This window comes from Solea senegalensis, linkage group LG1 (genome assembly GCF_019176455.1).
Source record: "Solea senegalensis isolate Sse05_10M linkage group LG1, IFAPA_SoseM_1, whole genome shotgun sequence".
NCBI lineage: Eukaryota > Metazoa > Chordata > Actinopteri > Pleuronectiformes > Soleidae > Solea > Solea senegalensis.
Genome location: NC_058021.1, coordinates 22423348 through 22446849, shown reverse-complemented (window position 1 = coordinate 22446849; position 23502 = coordinate 22423348). Strand labels below are relative to the sequence as shown.

Sequence of the window (23502 nt, the reverse complement as noted above, 5' to 3'; positions counted from 1 at the left end):
TGGCTCCTTGGAGAGGATGTGAAGTCATTCACAAGTATAGAGATCATGACTTTACAGAGGGACGGGTGGACAGATGACAGGTTTTAATATCGTGAAATGGTCGGAGCTGCAGTGACAAGGTTGGACATGAAGAAGAAACGGTAAAGTAAAGGAGTGAGTTTAAAGCTGTAGTCTATCTTCACATTGTCTGGGGAGGTGGTGGTCAGTGAATCACTTTCAAAGGTCCAGTGCGTAACATTCGTACCCTTTGAATCGGGTTGAATTGACGTAAACCGACAAAGGAGGAGGAAATGTCGCAGAGAGGACCGAGATTAACAATAAAGTGTGTGTCCATCCTTTCTGAGTATGAGAGGGCCACCGGAGGTTTACCGACATGCTTTAAAAATTAGCAGAAGACATTTGTTGCAATCTGCAGTCTCACCACTAGATGTCACTTAACCTTACACACTGGAACTTTTAAGGCTATCTTGATAAAAGAAATGTATTCAGAAAAAACACCTCTGGATGGACCTCTAAGCACAAGAGGTGCAGTACGTCTTTGGGCCAGCAGGTGGCGGTTGTCTATGTGGAAAGAAAGTGGGAACGTGGAAGACCCCGCAACAAAACAGATTAGTGTTCTTTAGTTTGCTTAATCGTGAGAATGTCGGTTGAGAAGATGACATTTTATAAACAAAGCTGAAGAAGAAGAACGGCCTTATGCGTTTGCAATTTTTGGAAAATTTTCACCGTTTCTGTCGTCCTTTATCTGTTTTTGTGACATTTGTTGTTGTTTTGTGCTACGAATTGCTCGGCTAATAGCCGATCAGAGTAGTTTATCTTTCAACGACGATGCTGCTCAGAAAAAAAAGGTCTACCAACAAGGACTGGTGCACGGCACATATGCTTTGATGTCTCCTGGCCTTTAGCTGCACTCTGGCTAAATCATTAGACTGCTATAACCTTAAGGTAAATACTGTGTCAGAGCAGATTCTGTGGTAGTTTTGCATCAGGACTTGTTTAACTGCATGATTTTTAATGTTATTTAACTCTTCTGTGACCATCTGGCACACGTACAAACTCCTAGATCGTGTTTGTGATATAAAGAAAATTCAAAAACTATGGACCAGCGATTTGTCCAAGGTGTGACCCCGCCTTTTGCCCTATGTCATGTGGAGAATAAAGTGGTAGAAGATGGATGAATGAATATTGGAAAGCAGAGAAATAGAGCTTTGCGCTCATATACTTGTCATTACAGTAGAGCCTCAGGACTTCTGTGGAACGACCGCCCAATCACATGAGAGATTTGACGAGATTCACCAGCACGTCACACGTTTGTGACCTCAGCTTCTCAGTACTGTAATTCCTAAACGGTTGAATAACTGCCAGATATGGAAAGTGAAAGTTATCTTGGAAAAAAAGGGCAGATGAAAATTTTTTTCATGATCGTCATAAAAGGGTTAAAAAGAAAGACTCACATTTATGATCAACTGTTGTTGTGAGGAGGGGGGGGACGAGTAAAGGAGTAACACTGACACGTAGAAGGCAGTGACCACGGCATGGACCTTTGACGTCAGCGACAGGCTAACAGTAATAAAGGTAAATGTTGACGTCAGAAGGCCAATCCCTTTGCTAGCAGCAGGTGTTTGTGTAGCACCAATAAGAGAACGTTGTCGTGTGACCGTCGGTACCAGTGGTTGGCGCGGAAAAGGTTGTGGTTTGCGACAGGTTCAGGGCCGCGGCGCCTTACAGGACTGACAGCAGGCCTTTCTGTAGTACCAGTGAGAGCACAGCTTCACCTTCAGGACCAGAGCACAGTTGGCCGTTGGTTTGTCTTGACAGGAGTCGTCCACAGCTACGGACGCTGCCGGAGCCGCCGCTGGACAAACACACGAAAAATGAAGACGTCAATATTCAGAAAATGAAATGACTTATGGCTGCAGTCAGTTGTAATTTTAGTTTGTGAATAGAAACAGGCTCTGTCAAGCAAAACTATCAGACCTCACTGAGGGAGTGTTTGTGTGTATACAGCAGGAGATTTGGTGCGGGCGGGGTCGAGAAGTGTTTATCCTGTCCAACAACCGCAGAACGAGAATCCACTTTTCGTAGACACTTCTTTCTTGCTGTTGCCTGTGTTGTAAAACAAATCACTTCCTGTGTGCAGCGTGTGAATGTCGCCGGGTGACACAACATCTAAACACCAAAGAGAGTCGTGTGGAGCTGATAGACGTGTGAACTAATTTGACGATGGTTTAATGCAGCAGACGTTAGGTTATATTTAAAAGTTACGCACTACGTAAAACATGATGCAAGAAGAAGAGAGCAGGGCATAAAGTGAGCACGGTGTTGGTTAGAATTAGCCCCAGTCGCTGACTGTGTTTTCTTGTTACGAGTTACGTGATCAGACACAAGTGATCGAGCTAACTCCATGACTGGGTGTGAAAAGTACCTTAGCATCCCGTATTCTGCGCACATTTGTTGTTTATCAGGACACGACACAAAAACACAAAACACAGTCGCAGTGACGCATGTTGGGAGTCGATTCCTCGTCCACTAACAGAGCTGAAAGTGAGCCGATGTGTTGCGTCAGCTCCAGTGTGTGTGTGTGTTTGTGTGTGTGTGGTGTGAGGATGTTTGTTTTCTCTACCTGGTGCTTCTGTTGGACAGCTCTGGATCTCACAGCTCTGTCGAGCCTCGGGCTTCAGGGCCAAGTCGCAGCTGAGGCCCCTGGCTACAAGCTCCTCCCCCTGGTAACACTTGACTTCTCGGACCTGGACACCGCTCCCACAGGTCTTACTGCACTGAGGAGGGTGGGTGAGAGGTAACAGGGGATTTTCATTTTTTCACCACATTTTAGCGATGATCATACAACACAACAGCTGCAACTCTTTGCTACTACAAAGGCCTTTTAATCTAGATTTAAACATTTCAAATGGGATTATACTGTAGGTTCAAGTTTTTTTAACTGGCATTCAACTGGAATTCAGCACCTTTTATTCTAAAAAAAAAGAAGAACCAAGTTAAAGAGTAGTTTTAAGATGCTAGCAACAGTCTGTGGCCGATTCAAGTGACGTTTTTAAACCAAAACATCCTTTTGTCCTCACAAAGGTTTGTACACACAGACACACACATAGGGAGTCACCTGGGACCAGGATGTGGTGAACCACTTGGAGCAGGGTCTCTGGAAGCAGGAGGAGCTCGTCTCTGGTTTGTTGTTGAGGTCACAGCTGCTGTCTGGAAACTCTTTGAAGACCCCGCCTTCTAGTCCGGCACAAACCACCTGACGCTGTCGTGCGCCGCGGCCACAGCTGGCGTTACACTGGCAGACAAAGTGGGGTTCACTGTGATTCTCGTCATGTTAAAAGTGTCACAAACAAAGCGAGGGAGACAATTACCTGCTGCCATTCCTGTTCCACCCAGTGGGGGGCGCAGTTTCTGTCACCACAGGGATAGATGGCCAGAGGGCGCAGCGACTGGTCGCACTGCTCCTCTGACATTACTACCCCACCGGACGATCGACAAGTCACTGCACGTACCATCCTTCCCTCGCCACACACACCTGAGCACTGGCACACACACGTACATGTTTTAATCTTAAAGTTAAACTATGTGTGTTTGTGTGTGTGTTATTAAACTCACAGGTCCCCAGTCAGAAACTGTCCATCTTCTGTCGCAGGGCGGACCTTCACATTCCTGACTCTCTATTGGCTGATGGGTCTCGTTGCACAGCCTCATCTCCATGGAGCAGCGGACCTCCCGAGTCCGAACACCCCGAGAGCCGCAGCGGGCCGAGCACTAAAAACCCCAAAAGAATACAAATATATTTTTGATATTTGTGTGTGTTTTGTGTTTTAATTCCATTTCATTTCATATCAATTTCAAACTTGGAGGAGTCAGACTCAAGCCTAGGTTCAGGTAACCGTGAAATTTGGAAAACGGATCCCAGAGTGATAGTGAAAATTGTTCTATTGCTCTACCATTTGTTGATGCCATCTTCTTCTTGTACTTGGAGTTTGTTCACTGTGCGAAAGCTTGTATTATTACCTCCGACCACTCGGACACCTCCCACTGTGGTCCACAGCTCTGTCCGTGACAGACCTTTCTGTTGGCCGGTTTGTGCAGATCGTGTGACAGACACAGGGAATCATAGACGGAGGAGTCGAGGCCCGGCGACAGCATCTTCCAGCAACGCACTGTACGATACTGGACACCCTCACCGCAGGTACGAGAGCAATCGCTCCACCCACTGGTCTCCCACCTGTGAAACAAAGAATGAGGTGGTGTCGTCAGTAACTCCTGAACAAAAAGCCAGTTTGAATCTAAAAGAACATTTTAAAGCTACTATATTTACTAGATTTTTTCATCACCTATGTCAAATATTTAAATCCTACATTAGCAATAATTTGACATAAATTACTACAGATACATAAACAAATCTCTCTAGATAGAAAATAGCCAGATATAGCTAGCTAGCAAGAAAAAGAAAAAAGATTCTATTGAAAGCTAGCTAGCTAGAAAGACAAACAGCCAAATATAGCTAACTAAAAAGAAAGAAAAAAAAAGCTAAAGATGGCTAACTAAAAAGAAAGGAAAACAATAGCTAAAGATGGCTAACTAAAAAGAAAGGAAAACAATAGCTAAAGATAGCTAACTAAAAAGATAGCTAAGTAGAAACAAATAAAAAATACAAGAAAGAAAATTCCAAAAGCCCAAGGCCACTTAGATTTCTATAAAACTACACAATAACATGGACCTATATGACCTAATATTAGACAATTTCATTGGAAATTGCAAACCTTAAGCAGACTTAAAACTGTCAATGTCAAAATCTTAAGTTTTCAACTTTATCAGTTATGCTTCTCAAAAACAAGTTAATGAAATCAGAAGTACTTAAATATCCCCTTAATAAATAATTAATCATTCAATAAAGCAATAAATTAGTAGATCTATGTAAATTACATTAAAGTAAATATTAAATACTCCTCAGTGTAAGCCCACATGACTAGAAAAACCTATATTTTCTGTTTTACATACAGGTTATTGACTCTAAAATTAATAAAACGGTCATTAGTTTTCTCTCTGTTGAAAGACCAGTAGTTGATGCTTTCTTCCTGTATCTATTAAATGTGATGAGTCATCTAAAATGACTCTCCCACACTAGTTAGTCATCACCTCTTCTGCATTTGTTACTGAAGCGTTTGCCAAAGTATGAACAATTGAATTAGTGTCAGTGAGCGAGAGGAGTAGTGGTTGTACCGTGGAGGACATTCTTTTCCAGTGCAGAACTCGTGTGTGGGCTCTGGTTTGGTCAGAGAGTCACAGTAACTGTCGTCCACTTCAGTGCCATCATAACGGACACACAGGGCGTAGCTGGTGGTGATACCTGGTAATACACACAATCACACACATACTTTTTAATGCCAGTTTACAATGTCTTAAATTATATTTGTCACCAAATGTTTGTATGGCTCATTCCCCGTCGTCGAGGATCAGTGGGAAGGGGTTGAACATGCCCTCTGGTGGCTGTAAAGGCCTATCTTCGAGCGGAATGCTCTGCTGCATCTCTGGCAGATGAACTCGGCATGGGTCATTGGTGAGTTCTGGTTAGCCGCCTCAGCGTGTCTTTTTGTCAGCAATCTCCAGTTTGACCTGTTTGCAGCAATGTTCTCCCAGTTGGCTGCAGGAACGTCAGCCACTCTGAGCTCCTGTTTTAGCTGGTCTTTGTAGCACTTTCTTGGCTTTACCTTGGCATAGTTCACCATAGAATACAGCTTTTGGCATTCGGGTGTCTTCCATGCGTGACAGGTGGCCTGCCCAATGGAGCTGTCTGGACAGGACCATGGCCTCAATGCTGGAAAAGTTGGCTCGCGTCAGAACCTCGTTATTGGTTTTGAAGTCTTGCCATTTGATGCCTATGATGGAGTGAAGGCATCTCTGATGGAAGCGTTCCAGAAGCTTTAGGGAGTGGTTCTTCCAGACATGTTTCTGTAGGCAACCAAATGCACTACTGGCTTTGGAGAGTCAGTTGTCCACATATTTGGCAACTGAAGCATCGTTGGAGATAACACTCCCAAGGTATGTAAAGTGTTGTACTGTGTTGAGCTGTGTTCCATCAATACTTATGTGAGGTGGCTGGTAGGTCCCGTTTGGTGATTTCTGGTGAAGCACTTCAGTTTTCTTGAGGCTTATAGTGAGGCCAAAGGCCTGTGCCGCATCAGCAAAATGATTGACAGCTCTCTGGAGGCCTTCTTCTGTATGAGCAAGAAGAGCACAGTCATCTGCATACAGTAGCTCTAATATCAATGCTTCCAGGGTTTTGGTGCGAGCCAGGAGTCTACAGAGGTTGAAAGCACTCCCATCCGTACGGAAGCGTATGTAGATTCCTTCTGTGAGGTCCTTCCCTTAGCATCACGCTGAAGAATATGGCAAATAATGTGGGTGCTAGAACGCGTCCTTGCTTAACACCATTTTCAATGAGGAATGGGTCTGACAAATCACCTTTGTGTTTGACTTGTCCTAATTGGCCTTCATGTAGCTGTTGCAGTATTTGAAGGAGTTTTGGTGGGCAGCCTAGTCTTACTAGAATTCTACAGAACCCATCGCGGCTGATGGTGTCGAAGGCCTTTGTAAGATCTATGAAAGCGGCATATAGTCCCATGTTTTGCTCTCTACACTTTTCTTGGATTTCTCTTAGAACAAAAGTCATGTCTGTCGTGCCTCTGTTTGCCCTAAAGCCACACTGGCTTTCTGGTAGCATCTCCTCAGCAACTGTTGGGATGAGTCGGTCCAGGATGACCCTTGCTAAGATCTTCCCAGCAATAGACAGTAGTATTATGCCCCTGTAGTTTGAGCAGTCAGACTTCTCTCCTAAAAATGCAGATTGTGTGCAAGTGTGCGGTTTTCAAACTTAAAGGGATAGTCCACCGTTGGGAAGATGACTGTCTATTAAAACTAGACCATCTATGTAGTAGAAATGTGAAATAATATTTGAAGTGCCTTCTTCAAAACAGAAAAATTTAATTTTGGCTCATGTAGATGAAAGACAACTCCCAGAATGCACTGCACTTGCTGCCCCACGAGAGTCTTGCTGTCTTAAGCTTCGAAGCAGACAGCGCTAGTTGTGTAAACACACAAATCCCTGTGAGGGATTTGTCGGTGAATACATTACAGACCTGTAAATGACTCAGGTTGTTTTTCTATGGTGCTACATTGTACCGGGATTTGCAGTAAAAACAAGGAAAGGACAAACAGTAAGTTCCCATCATTTGCCGGTCAGAGTTTGAGAGTTGTGCAAGCCTGATGCCTGAAGGCTAAGCTAAGCTATGCTAAGCTTGTTACGAGTTTTGGAGAAGACACTGAAGACATGGAAAAGCTGGAAACTCTGGTTCACGGTCTCCATTTCCAAAACAAAGACGTCACGAAGAGGTAAGACTGACGCTAATGCTCCACTCTATTTCTGCTCACATTTGTCAAAGTAACGTTTGATAGACAATTATACATACGAAATATCTAAGTTAACTGATAGCAAAGTAAAGCCACCTTGCTTTTGCTTGAGAATAATGAAAATAAATGTTTTAATGTTTTTCATATTTGTTCAAGAAGTAACAATGTTTTCACACCACGGTCATGTTCTGTGTGTACTAACATCTAATGTTATTCATAGCCATTATAGACAAAATTATAATGTTCACAGCTAACTCAGTTGGCATATTTTGTTGAAAGGTTTATGTTTCTTGGAAAAAAGTCGAGTCTTCGTTCATATTTCATGTGTAATTGTATTCTTTGTCCTTTAGGAGCATGGTTGAATCAAGTCTTGGAGAAAATCTTCACACCACACACATAAAGACTTGTGGAAGGAGAATAGTTACTGATTTTGTTGTTATATTACTTACTATACTACACAAGTTAGATTTACACAATTAAAATGATGCAGTAAAATTGGTAAGGGAAAAACAGATTTTTTACAACCCAGTGGAAAACTGAGGGAGGGAAGCAAATCCCTTTAAGTTTCTCGTTGTAAAACGCAGTCTAACAACAAGATAAATTGGTGACTATATTTTTTAAGATATCCTAGACTTAAGTGGGTATAGATTTTAGCAGATGAGACATTTGTTAATTGGCTAAAAATGTGTTTTAGATGTAGTTAGATGTATAGTGACAGGTCAGGATGCTAAAAATGAGAAGTTCTTAATGTCTTTATATCAAGTATCACCTGAGAAAATATTGATCTCACTAACATCATACAGTATATACATGAGGTGTAGGAAGAGTTTACCTGTTGTACAGGTGGTGCTGCACGGAGCGTAAGCAGAAACCTTCCAGCGATACATGTCAGCCAGACTAATATCTGGGTCCAGACCCACGTCAAAGTCATTGCTACAGAGGAAACAAAGAGGAAACAGTGAAATATTAAATATGTCATACAAACAAAATGTTCATTTAGTTAGAAGAAGAAATCAGCAGCTACAAGAAATCGTTGTAGCTGCTGAGTGTATCGTTGTACGGAACTCAGCAGCTACAACGAGAGTAGTTCTTCTTCTTCTACGGTTGAAAATACGTTACCGGATGTGACCGGATGTGCCCGGACTCTAGTGCCCGGACTAGGAGGCACTGTTGGAGTGGTGAAATTCGACAGTTACGTAACTAGTCAACGGAGTGCCGTTCCGCTTTATAGAGCTCAGGAAAACAATCAAACCCTGCGCTCTCAGCAGTGGCTGAACTGATTGTTATGGACTTTTAGGGCTTCATAAACGAGGTAATGACGCAGATACACACAAAAATGCAGCGTTAATTGGCACTTCCGGGCTATGGGACCTTTAAAACTGAATCATTTTGGTTTTTTTGACATTTGAGAATAACATTTTTGATGTTTGGGAAACATCGATCAAAATTTTTTAACATTTTCTGTCATTTTATGGACCAATTGTGAAGATAATTGTTAGTTGCAGCAGCCCTACTGTTAATAACTGAGAATTTTCTATATCTGTACCAATAACCTCCCTCTTTTTTCCCAGTCAAGATAGACATTTGTGGTTTATATGGCATTATATTCTGCATGGAGTGGAAAATAAATACAAAGAAAATGTTAAAATTGTATCTCTGTATTTAAGAAATGGAGAATGTATTGAATTTAAGCAAAACGGTGTTAAACAAGAAAATGTGTTTAAGACAAATACATGGTAAAAAAACAAAAGCTGCATTGTCACAGAGTGGTGGTGAACAGCTGTACCTCTCTGTGTTTGCTGCCTGCACTGCAGACACCTGCTGCAGCTGCACCACCGCGCCAGTGTGTGTGACAGCGTCCATGGACGACACTGTGTCTGCATGTGTCACTGCTGCCGCTGCTGCTGCTGAATGAAGCTCAGTGAGTGTGCGTTTCACACCGTACGTGTTGGACTGTGTGAGGGAGTGTATGTTGCTGTGTGTCTGGTTGAACTGGAGCTCCTCCAGCAGCAGATAAGGATCCTCTTCAGGCAGAACTGCAGGATGAATACTTTGACTCCCTGCGGACGCAGAGAGGAAATTTAAAAATGAGTGGTTGTAACATGAACGTGTTGACCCTAAAAGGTCCAGTGTGTCGGAGTTAGTGACATCTAATGGTGAGGCTACAGATTGCAACATAGAACTTCAGTGGTCTTCTTATACTAGAAATTATATAGTTCTTCTTTGTTTACGTAGTACTGAGCCACTTTGGCTGTTTTGTGCGATCAGGTTGCTATGGAAACATCATGTCATGTGACCTTGACCATTAGCCAGCCAGGAGTTATTATATCATCAGTATTTCCTGTAAGAAATGCCATTTCTACATTTTCTTTGTCTCCTGGAGTGATGTTCCACACATTTTCTCTCCTAAAATGGAGTTTTAAGGTCAAGTCCAATCACAGAAATGCTTGTACTTTGTGTTTAAACGAGGATTATAGTGCCTTTCCGGCAACTTAATTCCCTTTTAAAGGTCAAGTACAGTTAAAGAAATGCACACTGGTGCTTGTACTATGTATTTAAATAGGGATTATAGTGCCTTTCCACCCACTTAATTCCCTTTGTGCGGAGGATTTTACCCTGCTGTGGCCCAACCCTAACCAATTAGCGAGATGATAACCTCTAAAAATGTATAATCCAAACATTTTAGTTAAAATTATTCTTGAAATAGCTTTCTGAGAATTTCTGAGAACAAAACTAGAGCAGTACCAGTACCCGTTCTCTTGCGTTTCTTATCTAAACAAGTCACTGCACACACTGGTCAAACCAAGTTTGAAGTCTGTCAAGCAATCGCTTAGACAGTTAAGTGATTAACAGACAGACTTTCCTTGTATTAATAGAAAATACCTTTTTAGGGTGAATGTGAAATTTTAAAACTAAACAATGGGTAGAAAAAAAAGGTTTCATTTGTGTTTCCTGCCTGGAAAAGTGAGAATCAGAGTGTTGTCATCAGTAGTTGATGGCTCGTCGATGGAATTAGAGGAACTCCCTGAACAAACGAAGAGATGAGACTCAGGAGAAGAAAGAACACAGTGGACATTTCAGCTGATGTTGTCGGGAAGCTTCTCACTCACTGTAACCAGGTGGTGCAGGAGGTCCCTGCTCTTCCACGTCATTGTGGCTGAACACGTGACCGGTGACGTCTGCCGGTCTGTACACCAACATGGCCGCTGGTGGTGGGGGGCTGGGCGTTCGGATTTCCCACACAGCTCCTTCTTCTTCCTCCTCCTCCTCTTCTTCTTCGTCTTCTTCTTCCTCGTGAGCGTTGTAGTGATGGAGGCTCCCTCTACTGTGGTTCGACAGTCTCCCCTCCTCACTCAACTCGTTATGCGTGAAGTTGAGGTGAGAGTGGTCAGGAATTGTAGTGACGCCTTCTGCTGCAGTGATGTCATAAGAGTGGAGGGGCACGGTGAACTCGTAGGTGATGTGCGGGAGCTTCCCGTTCAAGTTGTAGTACTACACAACAAAATGTACAAATAAGAAACATATACTAATTCATATTTAAAACAATCTCACACGTGTGTAAACGTAAATGCTACCATGACATTAAGGCCGTGCAGCGTCGGCCCCTGTGCTATGATGTACTCCAGCCCGTCAGAGAAGATGTTGCTCGGACGTCGGTACTTGAACACGGTTCCTGCCACGCGGAAGTTCTGAGGGTTGTCAAACACCGTGTTTCCGTTGAAGAAGAAATGACCGGCTTCATCTGACAGGGCTAGAGATGAGGGGGAAACACGACAGGGTTCGGACTAAGAGAAGCTCAGAACTCACACGTACATCATTTTCATCACAGTTGAAATACACTTACGTGTAAAAGTAAATCTTGCCATAACGTGGAAGAAAATGTCAACAAATACCACATTACAATAGTTTCAGAAATAAATGGACTTAAAGTGAAAGCTGTAGTTTTTAATTAAAAAAACCAACTACTTACATTTTTGTGGCTGTGTTAATTAAATGGACTAGATTAGCATGCTAGTTAGCAAACTTAGCTATAATGCAGAAGACATTTTCAAAATGAGAAACTTGTAGTTAAAAAAACCCAATCACTTTTGCTGTGTTTATCATAAACGACTAGATTAGCTTGCTAGTTGGCGAGTGTTGCTATAACGCTAATATTAACCACCAAACGTCCTCAGATGTGACTTCATTCCCAGTTCAAACATGTAACACGGCAAAAACGATAGTACCAAATTACCCAGAATTAAACCTGAAATCTGCATGTAAATATTTAAGAACTATGTAAAACCACTGTCACGGTGTACTTCTCTGAAAACCTGGTGACGTCATACTCAGTATATTGACCTTAAAGAAGTTGGAGGTTCTCACCCAGGATGTTCTCAGTCTTGTGTCTCTCTATGATCTGAATGTCAGTGGCTCCAGTTGGGATGTTAGTGATGAACACGTAGTAGCCTGATGGGACAAAAAGAAATACAGACTTCAGAACCTAGTCAATAATGTTTTGTGACGCGAACTAACTCTCACCAGGGAAAACTTGTATAAAAGTGGATAGATTGGAGAAGTGGATTAAAAAAATAACAAAAGAAGATAAACTATTCTAGCAGTGCTATAAATGTACTGTATATGCAATGAAATTGTGACAACAGCAAATGTGTGCACTCATCTATCATACAGTAAACCAACTCATTAGAATCTACATTTGTCTGCATGTGTGTTTGTGTGTTACCTAACTGTGTGAGTGCCTTCCTGTATGATCCAGAGATGCGTTGGCATGATGCGCCATTGCCTCCACACACTCCACATCTGTCCACCGTCTTACTGCTGTAGAGCTCACCATCACACCCTACAGGCTGGAGGAGGAGAAGAGAAGTTCAAATCACATCAGTCAGCTCGTTATGATTATAAAAAAAACATATTAAAAAGGTCCAATATGCAAAATTCTGCCTGAAAAGATATTTTGTTTTTGGTAGTTTCAGTTGCATTTTAGGACCTGTCAAAAACAACACACCTGTCAAGTTTCTCTGATTTTTCAGCTTCTTAAACACGAATATTTTCTGGTTTCTTTGCTCCATATAACAAAAGAAATCATTGAATCTGAATCATTTTGATTTGAGGACAAAACAAGACATCTGAGAACCTGATTGTTGTTGAGGATTGCGACACACAACAATCAACAAGTACTTGATTAATGGTGAAAATAATTGCTAACGGGGACTCTCTTTTCTTTACTTCTTGTTGCTCAGGCTAAAACATCTTCAGACAAGGTATTGGTATCTGGTATTTCCACAATAAAGAGCTCTGTGGACTAGTAAGTAACTTAATGCTTGTCTGTTTTCATTGGTGTCAACATAGTGGCCGTTGAAAGCATAGCATATTGGTCCTTGTACAAGAAACACACTAATACTAATAATGCTAATAATGATGGTATTAAATAAATCACCTGACAAATTCCTTCTATGCAGACGCCGTGGTATTTCGTATCACGGCAGAACGTGCCATCGTGGGCTGGAACGAGGAGCTGTCGCTCACCGCTGATGGTTGTGCACTGCAGGTCACATGGCTTATTGGAGATGCTGATGTAATCGGCTACAGGAAAGGAAATGACAGGTTATTTTATTTTTAATCTCAGTGATATTACAGTGTCAATTATAGAGAAGCTGAATGTAAAACTGACCTGGGTAAAGAGGAACCCACTGGTGGTATCTTCTTCCAAAAGCTTTTGAGTTAAACTGGGAACACTGGTGCTGTTTGAAGCTAACACTGGGACTGGGACATGGCTGGAGACAACACACACACACACACACATCTACAACTTAAAGCAGTGATTTCCAAACACTGATGGTACGCTGTAGACAAATTGTGTGCTTAATTTTTCTATGTATTTCAGAAGATTTGCATACAATGACATAACTTTATTTGTTGTAACAGTTCATGTATAACAACTAAAGCAGTTAATCTGTTAAAATCAAACAAATAATTATCAGTACCTGGTTTGGGCAGAGCTGGTATTGTTTTGGAGAGCCAACACAATATGAGCTGTTGTTCTGCGAGGTGGACAACCTGAAATACAGAGAACAAGACAAAACATGGTGACTGTTACTGCAGAAGATGGACAATACGCAATAATAAAAGAAATGTGAAAAGTAAAAGAACATTTCCACCACTTCCTTTCATCTGACCACCAATTACAGCACGTACAGGAAAGAAAGAGGTACCATATACTCCTTCAGCTTATTAAAAAGGCACTGTCATGTACAAAAATTGAAATGTCTAATGTTTAATTCAATCATAAAGTTTCTGGACAAACTACAGTTGGGATAACTGGCCTCTGGAAAAGCTGAATTTTTAAACTGCATTGCTGGCTGCTCCATAAACCGATTCCACAGAGAGACACCTCTTCACTTCAAACTTATAAATCAAGACTATTGCCTAAATGTTTACAGTTGGGAAAGACTGGAGAACTGCCGAATGTGGACATACAGAATAAATTATTTGGTTGTGGTCTGAGATACTGAGTTTGCTAGCTTCGAGACTTAAGAGAGAAAAATGTGTCTGTGTTCTGGCAAAAGTCGGTGGGTGAAGGTTTTAATGTGTCGCCATGAGAACAAGTTCAATAGAAAGAGTTGTGGGGGAGGGTTGTTTGCAGTCTGCAAGACAGGGCCGTAACATTAAGCGAATTTGTTCGACTTGAAGTTCCCCTGCTTAAAGAACTTATTTTTGACAGAGACAAGCAAGTAGATATCTACCATTATGTTTGGTTTTTGTTTGCCATTTCCAGTCATTAGTTGTGTAGCTCTAATTGACTTTGAGAAGAACAAGTACCATATGTGCAGTCAGGGGTCTTTGACGGAATAGGAATATTCTGATCATCAGCCGCAACTAAGACGGGAATGTGGATGCAAAGTGCCTTAAACCGAGGAACAAGGAAACCCAACCCACTGAAGCGTCTATAAACCTGCAGAAGATCATCCAGTACCAGAGCGGTGCCTGCAGGTTAAACCACGGTTAATAACGTTTAACTGGGCATTAACGCAAAGGTTTTTGTGATTGTTACCCATTTTGTAAGAGTTTTTGAGGTTGGCCAAACACAAAAACCATGTGAGACATCCTTTATTCATTCATAAATTCTTTGTCTATCACTTTATTCTTCATATGAGGGTCATGGGGCCACTGGAGCCAATCTCAATTGACAGTAGGGCCAAAGGCGGGGTTCCACCCTGGACAGGTCGCCAGTCCATCGCAGGGTCAAACACACAGAGACAAACAACAATTCACTCTCTTGTTGCTGCAAGGCCACAGTGCTAGTCACTAGTCCACCATGTGACCCATGTGAGACATCCATCGATAAAAATGTGTATCATAGTAAACAATGTCATATCTGCTGCTCCTGGTATATTTGTATTCCCAGACTTTTAAGTCCATACATTTACGTCTTGAGGGGAAACATTAGCTGATTTCGAAGAACTAAAAACATGGGACTTTTTTTTGGCATTAAAGGGAAAAGGAAACTCTTTATTGGTTTGAAACCAGCTGTTGGAAAAGCATCTCAAGGGTCTCAGTACTTAAGAAGTTTACAAAATTTCGCAACAAGTAACATGTGTCTGCATTAGTTGTACCAAGAAAAATCTAAATGTGCTGTAGTTTATATTCAATGTGATTCTAATTCTTTATGTGTGTAAGTGTGTGTGTTGGGGACCCTAAAGAACTCCAGCATGGAGTTAATGCATCTGTCTTTCATTACCATGTTAACCCCCAACCCCAACGGCACATAACACACATACACACCCCACCTCAGTCTCGCTATCTCTGCCTCGCTTTCCCCAGCCCATCCTCCTACACGGTTTCAATGGTAAAGTGGGAGAGACAGCAGGAAGAGGTGAGCGTGAGGTCACTATGTGAAAGTGGCACATGTAATTGGTTGAGGGTGGTGATGAGGGGAGAGGAGATGATGCAGGAGGAAGAGGAGCAAAGTGGTGGATTAATTGAGTAAAGGAAGGGTTAAAAAAAGGAGTGAAAGAGGAAAAAGGGTTGAGGACTAAAGGGGGCCAGACGTCAAGAGACCGTGGGGAGGAGAGAGGAACAAAGCCGGGGGAAAGAGAGGGGAAGAAGGGGGAGACGGAGCACCAGCAGTGAGGGCAGAGTGGTGTTAATCTTGGTTGACAGGAACTTCCGCAAGGCTGGCAGGGGAAGGTCACAGGTCACAAGATGGCTACAAACACACACATTCTGTCAACACTCCACCTATCGTCACTCTGGAAATGGACACAGACTGAGGCTACATCAACAACTCTGGGTTTAAAATCTGCCTCCAGATGAGCATTTCAGCACCAGATCAGAAGAAATTTCATCATCTGCTCATCAATTTCTAATCAGATAGTTGGTAGTTCTCGCTTGGCTAATGCCAGACCACATCTCAATGAGATTGAGAATGAGTCTGGAAAGGATGTAGTCACCGAGACGTAGATCAAAATGCCTCTGTACACAACTGGATAGACCTACAACAAATCAAACCAATGATCCAGATGACGATGCAGACTATGATGGAAATTATGTCAACAAAATGTGCTTGTTGTAGTTTTCCTGTACCAATGTCTTAACAACTTTTGCCCAAGTCAGCAACAGCCAAATCAAAGGCCAGCTGCACTTCGGTGGCCACCATGTTGGAGATATTTCACTTGTCTTTGCCAGACATGTACTGTATGTAGAACAAAGTCTACTGGGTTCTAGTTTAAGTTTAAGCCCGGCGTATGTGATGTTTTTGGGATAGCACATAGTTGTGAATATGGCAAACGACCATGACCCAAATCACATCAATAAATCAAACTTGTGCTGAACGTAGCGACTAATTTGCCACATCTGTAACACCCAATAGCATTTTGACTTGGTAAACAAATAGAGATATTGAGTAAATTCATTAAAACTTCATTAATATGCACATTATATAAAATAACCACATAATTCTGAACTAAAACTTTGGGAAAGTTCTCTTTCTGTGTGGATGAGGCCTCAAGTTACACAAATTGTACTACATATAAATATATATATAAATACTACACATCAGTTTCAAGCTACATGTGTGCAACAATTTCTAAACCCAAACACAATACCTCTGTATGAGACAGTGTCTTTCCTGACTCCTCACTCCTCCTCCACAGCTCCTGGAACAAGAGGACCAACTGGACCATTCTCCCCACCACTGGAACACCTCCTCCTGACAGTAAACACACATAGAACCAAAGTCAGAAGTGAACAGCCTGAACCATCACGTCATTTCTGTAAGGGAGAGGTGGAACACATCAAGCTGTGTTATTAGTACTGAATATTAACCAGGCTTCACCTCTGACACAAGAGCACATTCTTAGATGTGACAATAAACTTCTGCGCCACGTTTACAGGCTCCACTTGTGCCTTATGTATTTGTTACAGTCGGACGCATATTTACAGTGGGATTAGGAAAGTGACATGATGACGGAGGTTAGAAATAGTCCCGATTGTTTCTGTCGTACCTTGCTGCTCATCTGTTTGTCACTCAGACTTCCATGGCTGCGTGAATGTAGATGGGTGTTGCGCTGCTCCACCCTCCCTTCACTGTCCTAGCAGACACACACCACATACACACTTATAACAATCTTAATTTACATTTATAACTGTGATTGACTTGCATGAGCACGGGATGTCAGTGGCTATACCTTCTTTCAGTAAGTCATTCATTCATTACCTCCACCAAAGAGATTGTGTTTTCTACGGTGCGTGTTTATCTGTAACCAAGTGTCAAAAATGGTGATCGGACATGAATGAAATTGTATATGTGTATGCAGGATCAGCAGGATCAGACCCTACCATCAGACTACGTTTCATCTAAATCTGGCCCAGATTACGGATTTGGTGGCACTTTCATTTGAACAGAAAGTCTTCTGGATCCAGTGGATCAATGTGTAAAACTTTCAGTTGCCTGTAAGTAAAATGCAGGTGACAAAATATATAAGCCTTGGCAGAAGTCTGCATGTCTGATTTTCTTTTGTTTGACCAGGATTGTGTTAAGAAGAGTGAATGCCGAACAGAGTTATTCCCAGTAGGTCTTGGGTCCACTTTTGGATCTCCTCCCAGTGGGACTTGCCCGTAAAGACCTCCAAAAGAAGGCGTTCAGGAAGCATCCTGACCAGATGACTGAACCACCTCAACAGACTTCTTTTGTAGTTAAGAAGCTGTGGTTTTTACTCTGACACCCGCACCACCACCAACAACCACACTATAAATCTTACTCTCCACCCCATGTACTGTGCGTAAGGAATTTTGTCCGTTTGTCTGGTCCACAAAATGGTCAAAAACGTCAATCAGGAAACCAGAGTGCCTGGAGAGAACCCCCTTGGACACAGTGAGAGCATTCAAACTCCCAAACTGCCTGAACCAGGATACATACCGGCATCCTTCTTGCTGCGAGGCAACAGTGGTAGCCACGTGTTGGTTTGTACTTTAGGCACTTAGTACATGCTAATTGCTAATATTGCTAATATTGCTAAATGCTAATATTTTATTTCAAAATAAATTCAGAAAAGGTATAGATTATATAAAAAAAGGATTTTTTTTTTCATATATTAGCTTTTCAGCAAATGCAAACCAATTGTATGTATTACACACGGCTGTAGCAACGTGCTGAATTTAAAGGTCCCATATTATACCCTATTTCTCCAAGTTAGTTAATAATAAAAATAGTTCCCTGGTGTCCTAATGAAGATGTCTGTGACATGCTTTAGTCAAAATACCATAAGGATGAAGCACCATAGCAGTTCGTCTGCACTCTCGCATTTTATAGGGACAAGGTGGAGCTAAGGTGGAGCTCTCGAAGTAAACTTCCTGGTGGGGTGGCAACATTCGCGGTGAAATGCGCATTGTGACGACACGATGCGCATTTCAACATTGTGTGTTTTATCTCCTATACTTACACTAAGGGGACCACGAAAAAATGACTGAGTATTCTTTTTCCACACTTTGGCAGCTGGTAGGGTCTCCAGAGTCCCAAATATAAGTATTAAAATGATTAAAAAGTTGATTTTGCATAATAGGTCCCCTTTAACTTTTCCGCATCTCAGCATCTTAACTTCAACTTAAAACAAAAAGTGACTTTATAATAATGAACGTTATTATCCTTTAAATAGCCTTCCTCCACTGCGGCTGGCACAACATGTTTGCATAAAATAATGAGCAAAGGCTGCTTTAGCACTGTTGGCAGATGACGTCTTGCACAAAAACAAAAGAATTTCAGAAGAAATGCCAGTTTTGTGCACTTTTCATTGTTTAACTGCTGCCATCACTTTTATCTGTTGTCAACTTCATCGACAAAAACCGAGGGCTCTTTAAAGTTCACTCTACCGTAAAAAAGCTCTTTTTTTATTGGCAAGACTGAATGGACTGAATTGAAAATCCCTACGCTAACCAAAAAAATATGGTGCATTTTCACGTCCGTCTCCATAGCATGAACGTTCAATTTAACAAGGAGCCAAGCAGTGTTTTAACATTTTAGAGGACAAAGTGCGAGTGCTGGAGTCTGCAAACAATTGTTTGCACTTCACAGTCTCGCTGGAACTGCATCTGTTAAGAGTTTCAAGCATGAAAACCTCAAGTCACCCTGATGTACTGGCTGGCAGCTGGCTCTCTCACCATGTTGTCTTCTTGAACATCTCGGCGAGCCAAGGCCTTCTGGTCCGGAGGAGCAGTTTCGTCATCATGTCAGTCTGTCCATCAGCTAACTGGGCTTTTACGCACACACTTGACAGTGTAGCCAACTGCTCCGTCAATGGTGTGTTTTTCCAACATTTAAGCTAAAATTGACACATTTTTTGGCTTTACCTTGTCATTGCGATGCTAAATGGATAGTTTGAATTGTGGTTGTACAAGGCACTGACTCATATGCTCGGATCATACTTTCCGCGTTCCGTGTCCACATGGAATCACTGTATATTTCCACATATGTACGTACATAAGCCGTGTTTCCATCGAATGTAACAGTTTGGTACAGTATGGTACGTGTTTCTCATTTCCATTAGGAATAGTACCAAAAATAACCAGTCCCTACCTTTCCATTCTTTGGCTCCATTCCCTGGGGGGGTACCAAAGTAAAATGATAATGAGATGGCGTATTTCCACCGGCTCTACTCGCCTCGCCTCGGCACGGCACGATTAGGTTGCATCTCCACTACAAAAAAGTACCTACTTAACGTGGGCGGAGTCATCACTGCACGGCTGAGTGAAACTGCGGTGACTTCGTTTTATGCACGGCACACACACACACACACACGAGTGACTACTGACTTTACACCAGACTTCTGTAGTTGTTGGAGATTAACCCACATTTTTAGGATTATTAATTAGTTTTGACTTATCTACAATTCGGCACTGTTTGGCTTGATTTCTGTCCACACGTCTCCGGACTACAGCCTCCAATTCCACAGACACACGGCAGTCTGACCAATCATCGCATAGTACCTACTATTAGCACGCTTGGAACCTCGCCGGAGCATGTACTAAAAATAGTACCTGGTACCAGGTACTATGCTAGTAGAAACGCTACTCAAACCGTGGCGTGGCGTGGTGTGGCGAGGCGAGGCGAGTAGAGCCGGAGGAAATGCACCATAAGGTTAGCTGCAACCAGTTACAGCTGATTGGGCGACAGAAAAACGCCACAACCTTGCAACCGGTGTTTCCTCAATGCTCGCCAGTGGAGTGGTTTGGTACAGTATGGTATGTGCTTTCTTTTACATTCGGAATAGTACCAAAAATAACCAGCCCCTATCCTTCCATTCTTTGGCTCCATTCCCTGGGGGGGTTACCAGAGTAAAATGAAGGTTAGCTCCAACCTGTTTAATTAAAGATGACAAATAATACTAAAAAGTTAACAGCTATTGAACAACACTAATGGCCTGTTTCTTATTATTTTTTTATTGAAAAATACCACTATATAATTGCATTGCAGACATTAAATGTAGATTGGAGAGACGGACCATTATTTTACAATTTTTATTATTATATTTTATCAGATTGAGTAAATTAAGGAAATTGGCTGGTTATATGGACACCAAACATCAGTCGTTGGCTACCCATATCAGCCTCTGTTGGGACGGGATACTGAAGTTAAGCAATTTTTTACATTGTTTGTTACAGATGTAATTTATTAGATCAATTATCAGCCATCGGCTGCCCTAATTAAAAAGAATCTGCATCACATCGGCCATAAAAAAAAACCCAAATCAGTCAACTCCTAGAGTAATTATTACTTCAACTGCGTCAAGACATAAAAAGAACGATTTCTGGAGCGTGATTTATCTTGTTCTGTTGTTCACCACTAGCACATGTTGTTAAGTCTTGGGTGCCATTATTGTACAGTTCACATACATCAAACTCAATGCTGTAGGCACATTTATAAAAACCATGTGATCCATTAAGCGCTGTGTGATTTGTGAGGATCTTATAAGGCAGTATGTAGGAGATGAACATATACTTTAAAGTCTACACTACATTAAAGACATCATTTGCATTTGCGACCAGAGTCGCAAACACCACCTCTTTACATCCAGTGTAGAAAATCGGATCCCAGTCGAGCACAACTGCTGATTTTTAGCAGCGGTTGGATGGGAGGAATCCAAACGTCTTCTACTCCGCTCTGGGAGTGAGCGAAACACGCAAGAACAACCACACACATGTGTTTGATGTGGTTGTGTAACTGTGGCGGAGCCATGTGTTACAACAAAACCACAAACATACTGCATATTCCAGTCAAGCACATTTTAAAGTGACGACTGTGAAGCTTTCGAGGAGTTGGCGGTCTTTGGTCACTCAGAGCTAAGAATGGTAGACGTTTTAAAAATTAGAAAAATACTTTAAAAAATAATGTTCTGGAAGGAAATAGATAAGTGTGAATTTGAATATTTGAGCAGTCACTTCCTGGTTTTTCAATAAGCCAGCCCGACTATTTCCGGTAAGTCAAAGATGCACAGATGTTCTGCAGTTGGTGTCTGCAGAAGTTACCAAGAGTATTTAGTGATGAATTCCAAAATATTAACTACTAAAAGACAATGTAAACATGCTAGTCAGCTTTCATTTAAATTTTTCAAACGTAATATTACCTTAGTCAAGTAATATTATGACTTTTTTATAGTAATAATATGACTTTTGATATTACGACTTTATTCTCGTAGTATAACAACTTTATTCTTGTAATATTATGAATTTTTTCTCATAGTATTATGCATTTTGATATTACAACTTCATTCTAAATATATATAATATTACTATTTTATTCTCGTAATATTTACTTTTTTCTCGTAATGTTATGACTTTTTAATATTACGACTTTATTCTCAAAATATTGCAACTTCATTATTGTAATATTATGACTTTTTTTCTCATAATATGACTTTTTTCTAATAATATTATGACAAAAACGTTTTTAATATGACTTTATTCTCGTAATATTATGACTTTTTTTAATATTACGACTTTATTCGCGAAATATTTACTTTTTTTACTCTTTGTATAGTTTGGCCCTATTACTCGTGTTGTATGACTGGACAAATAATAGACACACACAAAGATTTTAAATAAATAATTATATAGACCACATCAGTGATGTCACTTCTCTGCCGCCTTGTTTATCACCCATGTAAACACATGTTGGACAGCCCACACACACACAGTTCATTTAACCAACTTTTCTCGTCGCTTCGCTGAAGAAAAACATCGATATTCCCCCCTCAACAGTTAGCTTCACTGCACACACACTGTGTATCTCGATGCACAAAGACGTTTTGGGTCAAAATTCTCAATTACACCATCACCGTTGCTCTGTTTATTTCCTTTTTTTGCCCAAGAGAGAGGTGTCTCTCCCAGACAGTGTGTGAGAGAGCGAGGTAGCATCACAGCAGTGAGTGACCCACTCTGTGGGGAAACTACTCTCCATTGTGGGGGGAACTATACCAACCGAACTGGTACCGTGAACACGCGGCTGCTCGGCGAGTTTTTTACCTTAGTGGACCAGCCGTGGGTGAGCGGCAGCAGCGGAAGGTCCAGCAGCAGCAGCAGCGGCGGCAGGAGGTGGAAGGAGCAGACCGGGAGAGCTGAGCCTCCGTTACCGAACATGGTTCATTCATGTCATGGACCGACAACTCTCCCCCCCTCCCCTCCTCCTCTCCTCCCTCGACTCCCCTCTCCTCCTTCTTACCCGCCTTCCTCCTCCCACCCGAACCCCCCCACCACCACCTTCTGGTGTAGAACGCCCCCTCGCTCGCGCTCACTCGCACGCGCACAGGATACGCCTCCCGCTCGCGCTCCCTCGCACGCGCACAGGATACAAAACTAACATTAACCATAACCACGATTCAAATCTTGGCCCTAAACTGAACCAGTTCCTCAGAAAACGAGTTTCTGCCTCATTGGGACCAGGTTTTGTCTCCATGAGACAAGGTCAGTGTTTATGGAAAGAAAAGGTCCCAAATACAGAGTACCAGTGAAAAAGCATCTTTCATTCATAAAAAGTAGCTCAAAGTGCTTAACAGTCGCCACAGCCAGGGCTGGCCAAAGCCTTTATGGGGCCTGAAGCTGAATTTCATTTGGGGGGGCCCCCTCCCACCACCTTGGGGTAGCCGGTGCTTGAATATTATTAATAAAAATGTAATAGTATACATTTTTGCAGTACAATCACAAAAGTGGCCTTGTATTATTTTGCTCGCTCATATTTAAAGTGTGGCGATACTGAACTTGAATTGAATAAGTAAACCAGTTTAATAAAGTTGGTTCTTAAACCTCGATTGAGCAAATCTTCAACTATTAAATAACAATAATAACAATAACACAACACTATTTAGATGTCTAAACATACCTAAAGAAATCTAGAAAAAGTTCCTGTATCTCCTTGAAACGCCTCTTACGGGGGGCAGTTTTTAATGATCAATGGATGGATGTCAAATAGGGTTCAACAGGTCTCCTAGTGGTGACAGTGTAAAACTAAATTGTAGTACATAATTGGCTGGATATTGGGCCACTTTCACATAATATAACAAGGCAATCAGGGATGGCAGACTTCACCTCATTCAC

The 23502-nt window shown here is 41.8% G+C and overlaps 1 protein-coding gene across 1 annotated transcript; it reads right to left on the bottom strand.

The window, feature by feature from the left end:
- Nucleotides 1–1161: 1161 nt before the first annotated feature.
- Nucleotides 1162–22581, bottom strand: si:ch211-267e7.3 (ADAMTS-like protein 2). Its single transcript, XM_044027943.1, has 19 exons — nucleotides 22435–22581; nucleotides 16524–16627; nucleotides 13404–13476; nucleotides 13091–13193; nucleotides 12857–13002; nucleotides 12143–12266; nucleotides 11785–11868; nucleotides 10995–11170; nucleotides 10530–10911; nucleotides 10376–10444; nucleotides 9206–9479; nucleotides 8252–8400; nucleotides 5233–5359; nucleotides 4021–4234; nucleotides 3616–3771; nucleotides 3372–3542; nucleotides 3119–3295; nucleotides 2624–2777; nucleotides 1162–1831 (listed from the first exon to the last, which is right to left on the bottom strand). Exons 1-19 carry the CDS (start codon nucleotides 22546–22548, stop codon nucleotides 1707–1709), a joined length of 2922 nt encoding a protein of 973 aa, XP_043883878.1. The 5' UTR covers nucleotides 22549–22581; the 3' UTR covers nucleotides 1162–1706.
- Between the last annotated feature and the right edge of the window lie 921 nt (nucleotides 22582–23502).

Bases quoted from the DNA above. Each gene is read 5' to 3' on its own strand.
- si:ch211-267e7.3 (XM_044027943.1), bottom strand. From the start codon at position 22,548: ATGTTCGGTAACGGAGGCTCAGCTCTCCCGGTCTGCTCCTTCCACCTC. The intron at 8,401-9,205 runs GTACAGCTGTTC...AACATTTTGTTT, and splicing joins CAGGCAGCAAACACAGAGAG to GTATGACATATTTAATATTT. The intron at 3,772-4,020 runs GTAATAATACAA...TGGGGTTTTTAG, and splicing joins AGGTGTCCGAGTGGTCGGAG to TGCTCGGCCCGCTGCGGCTC.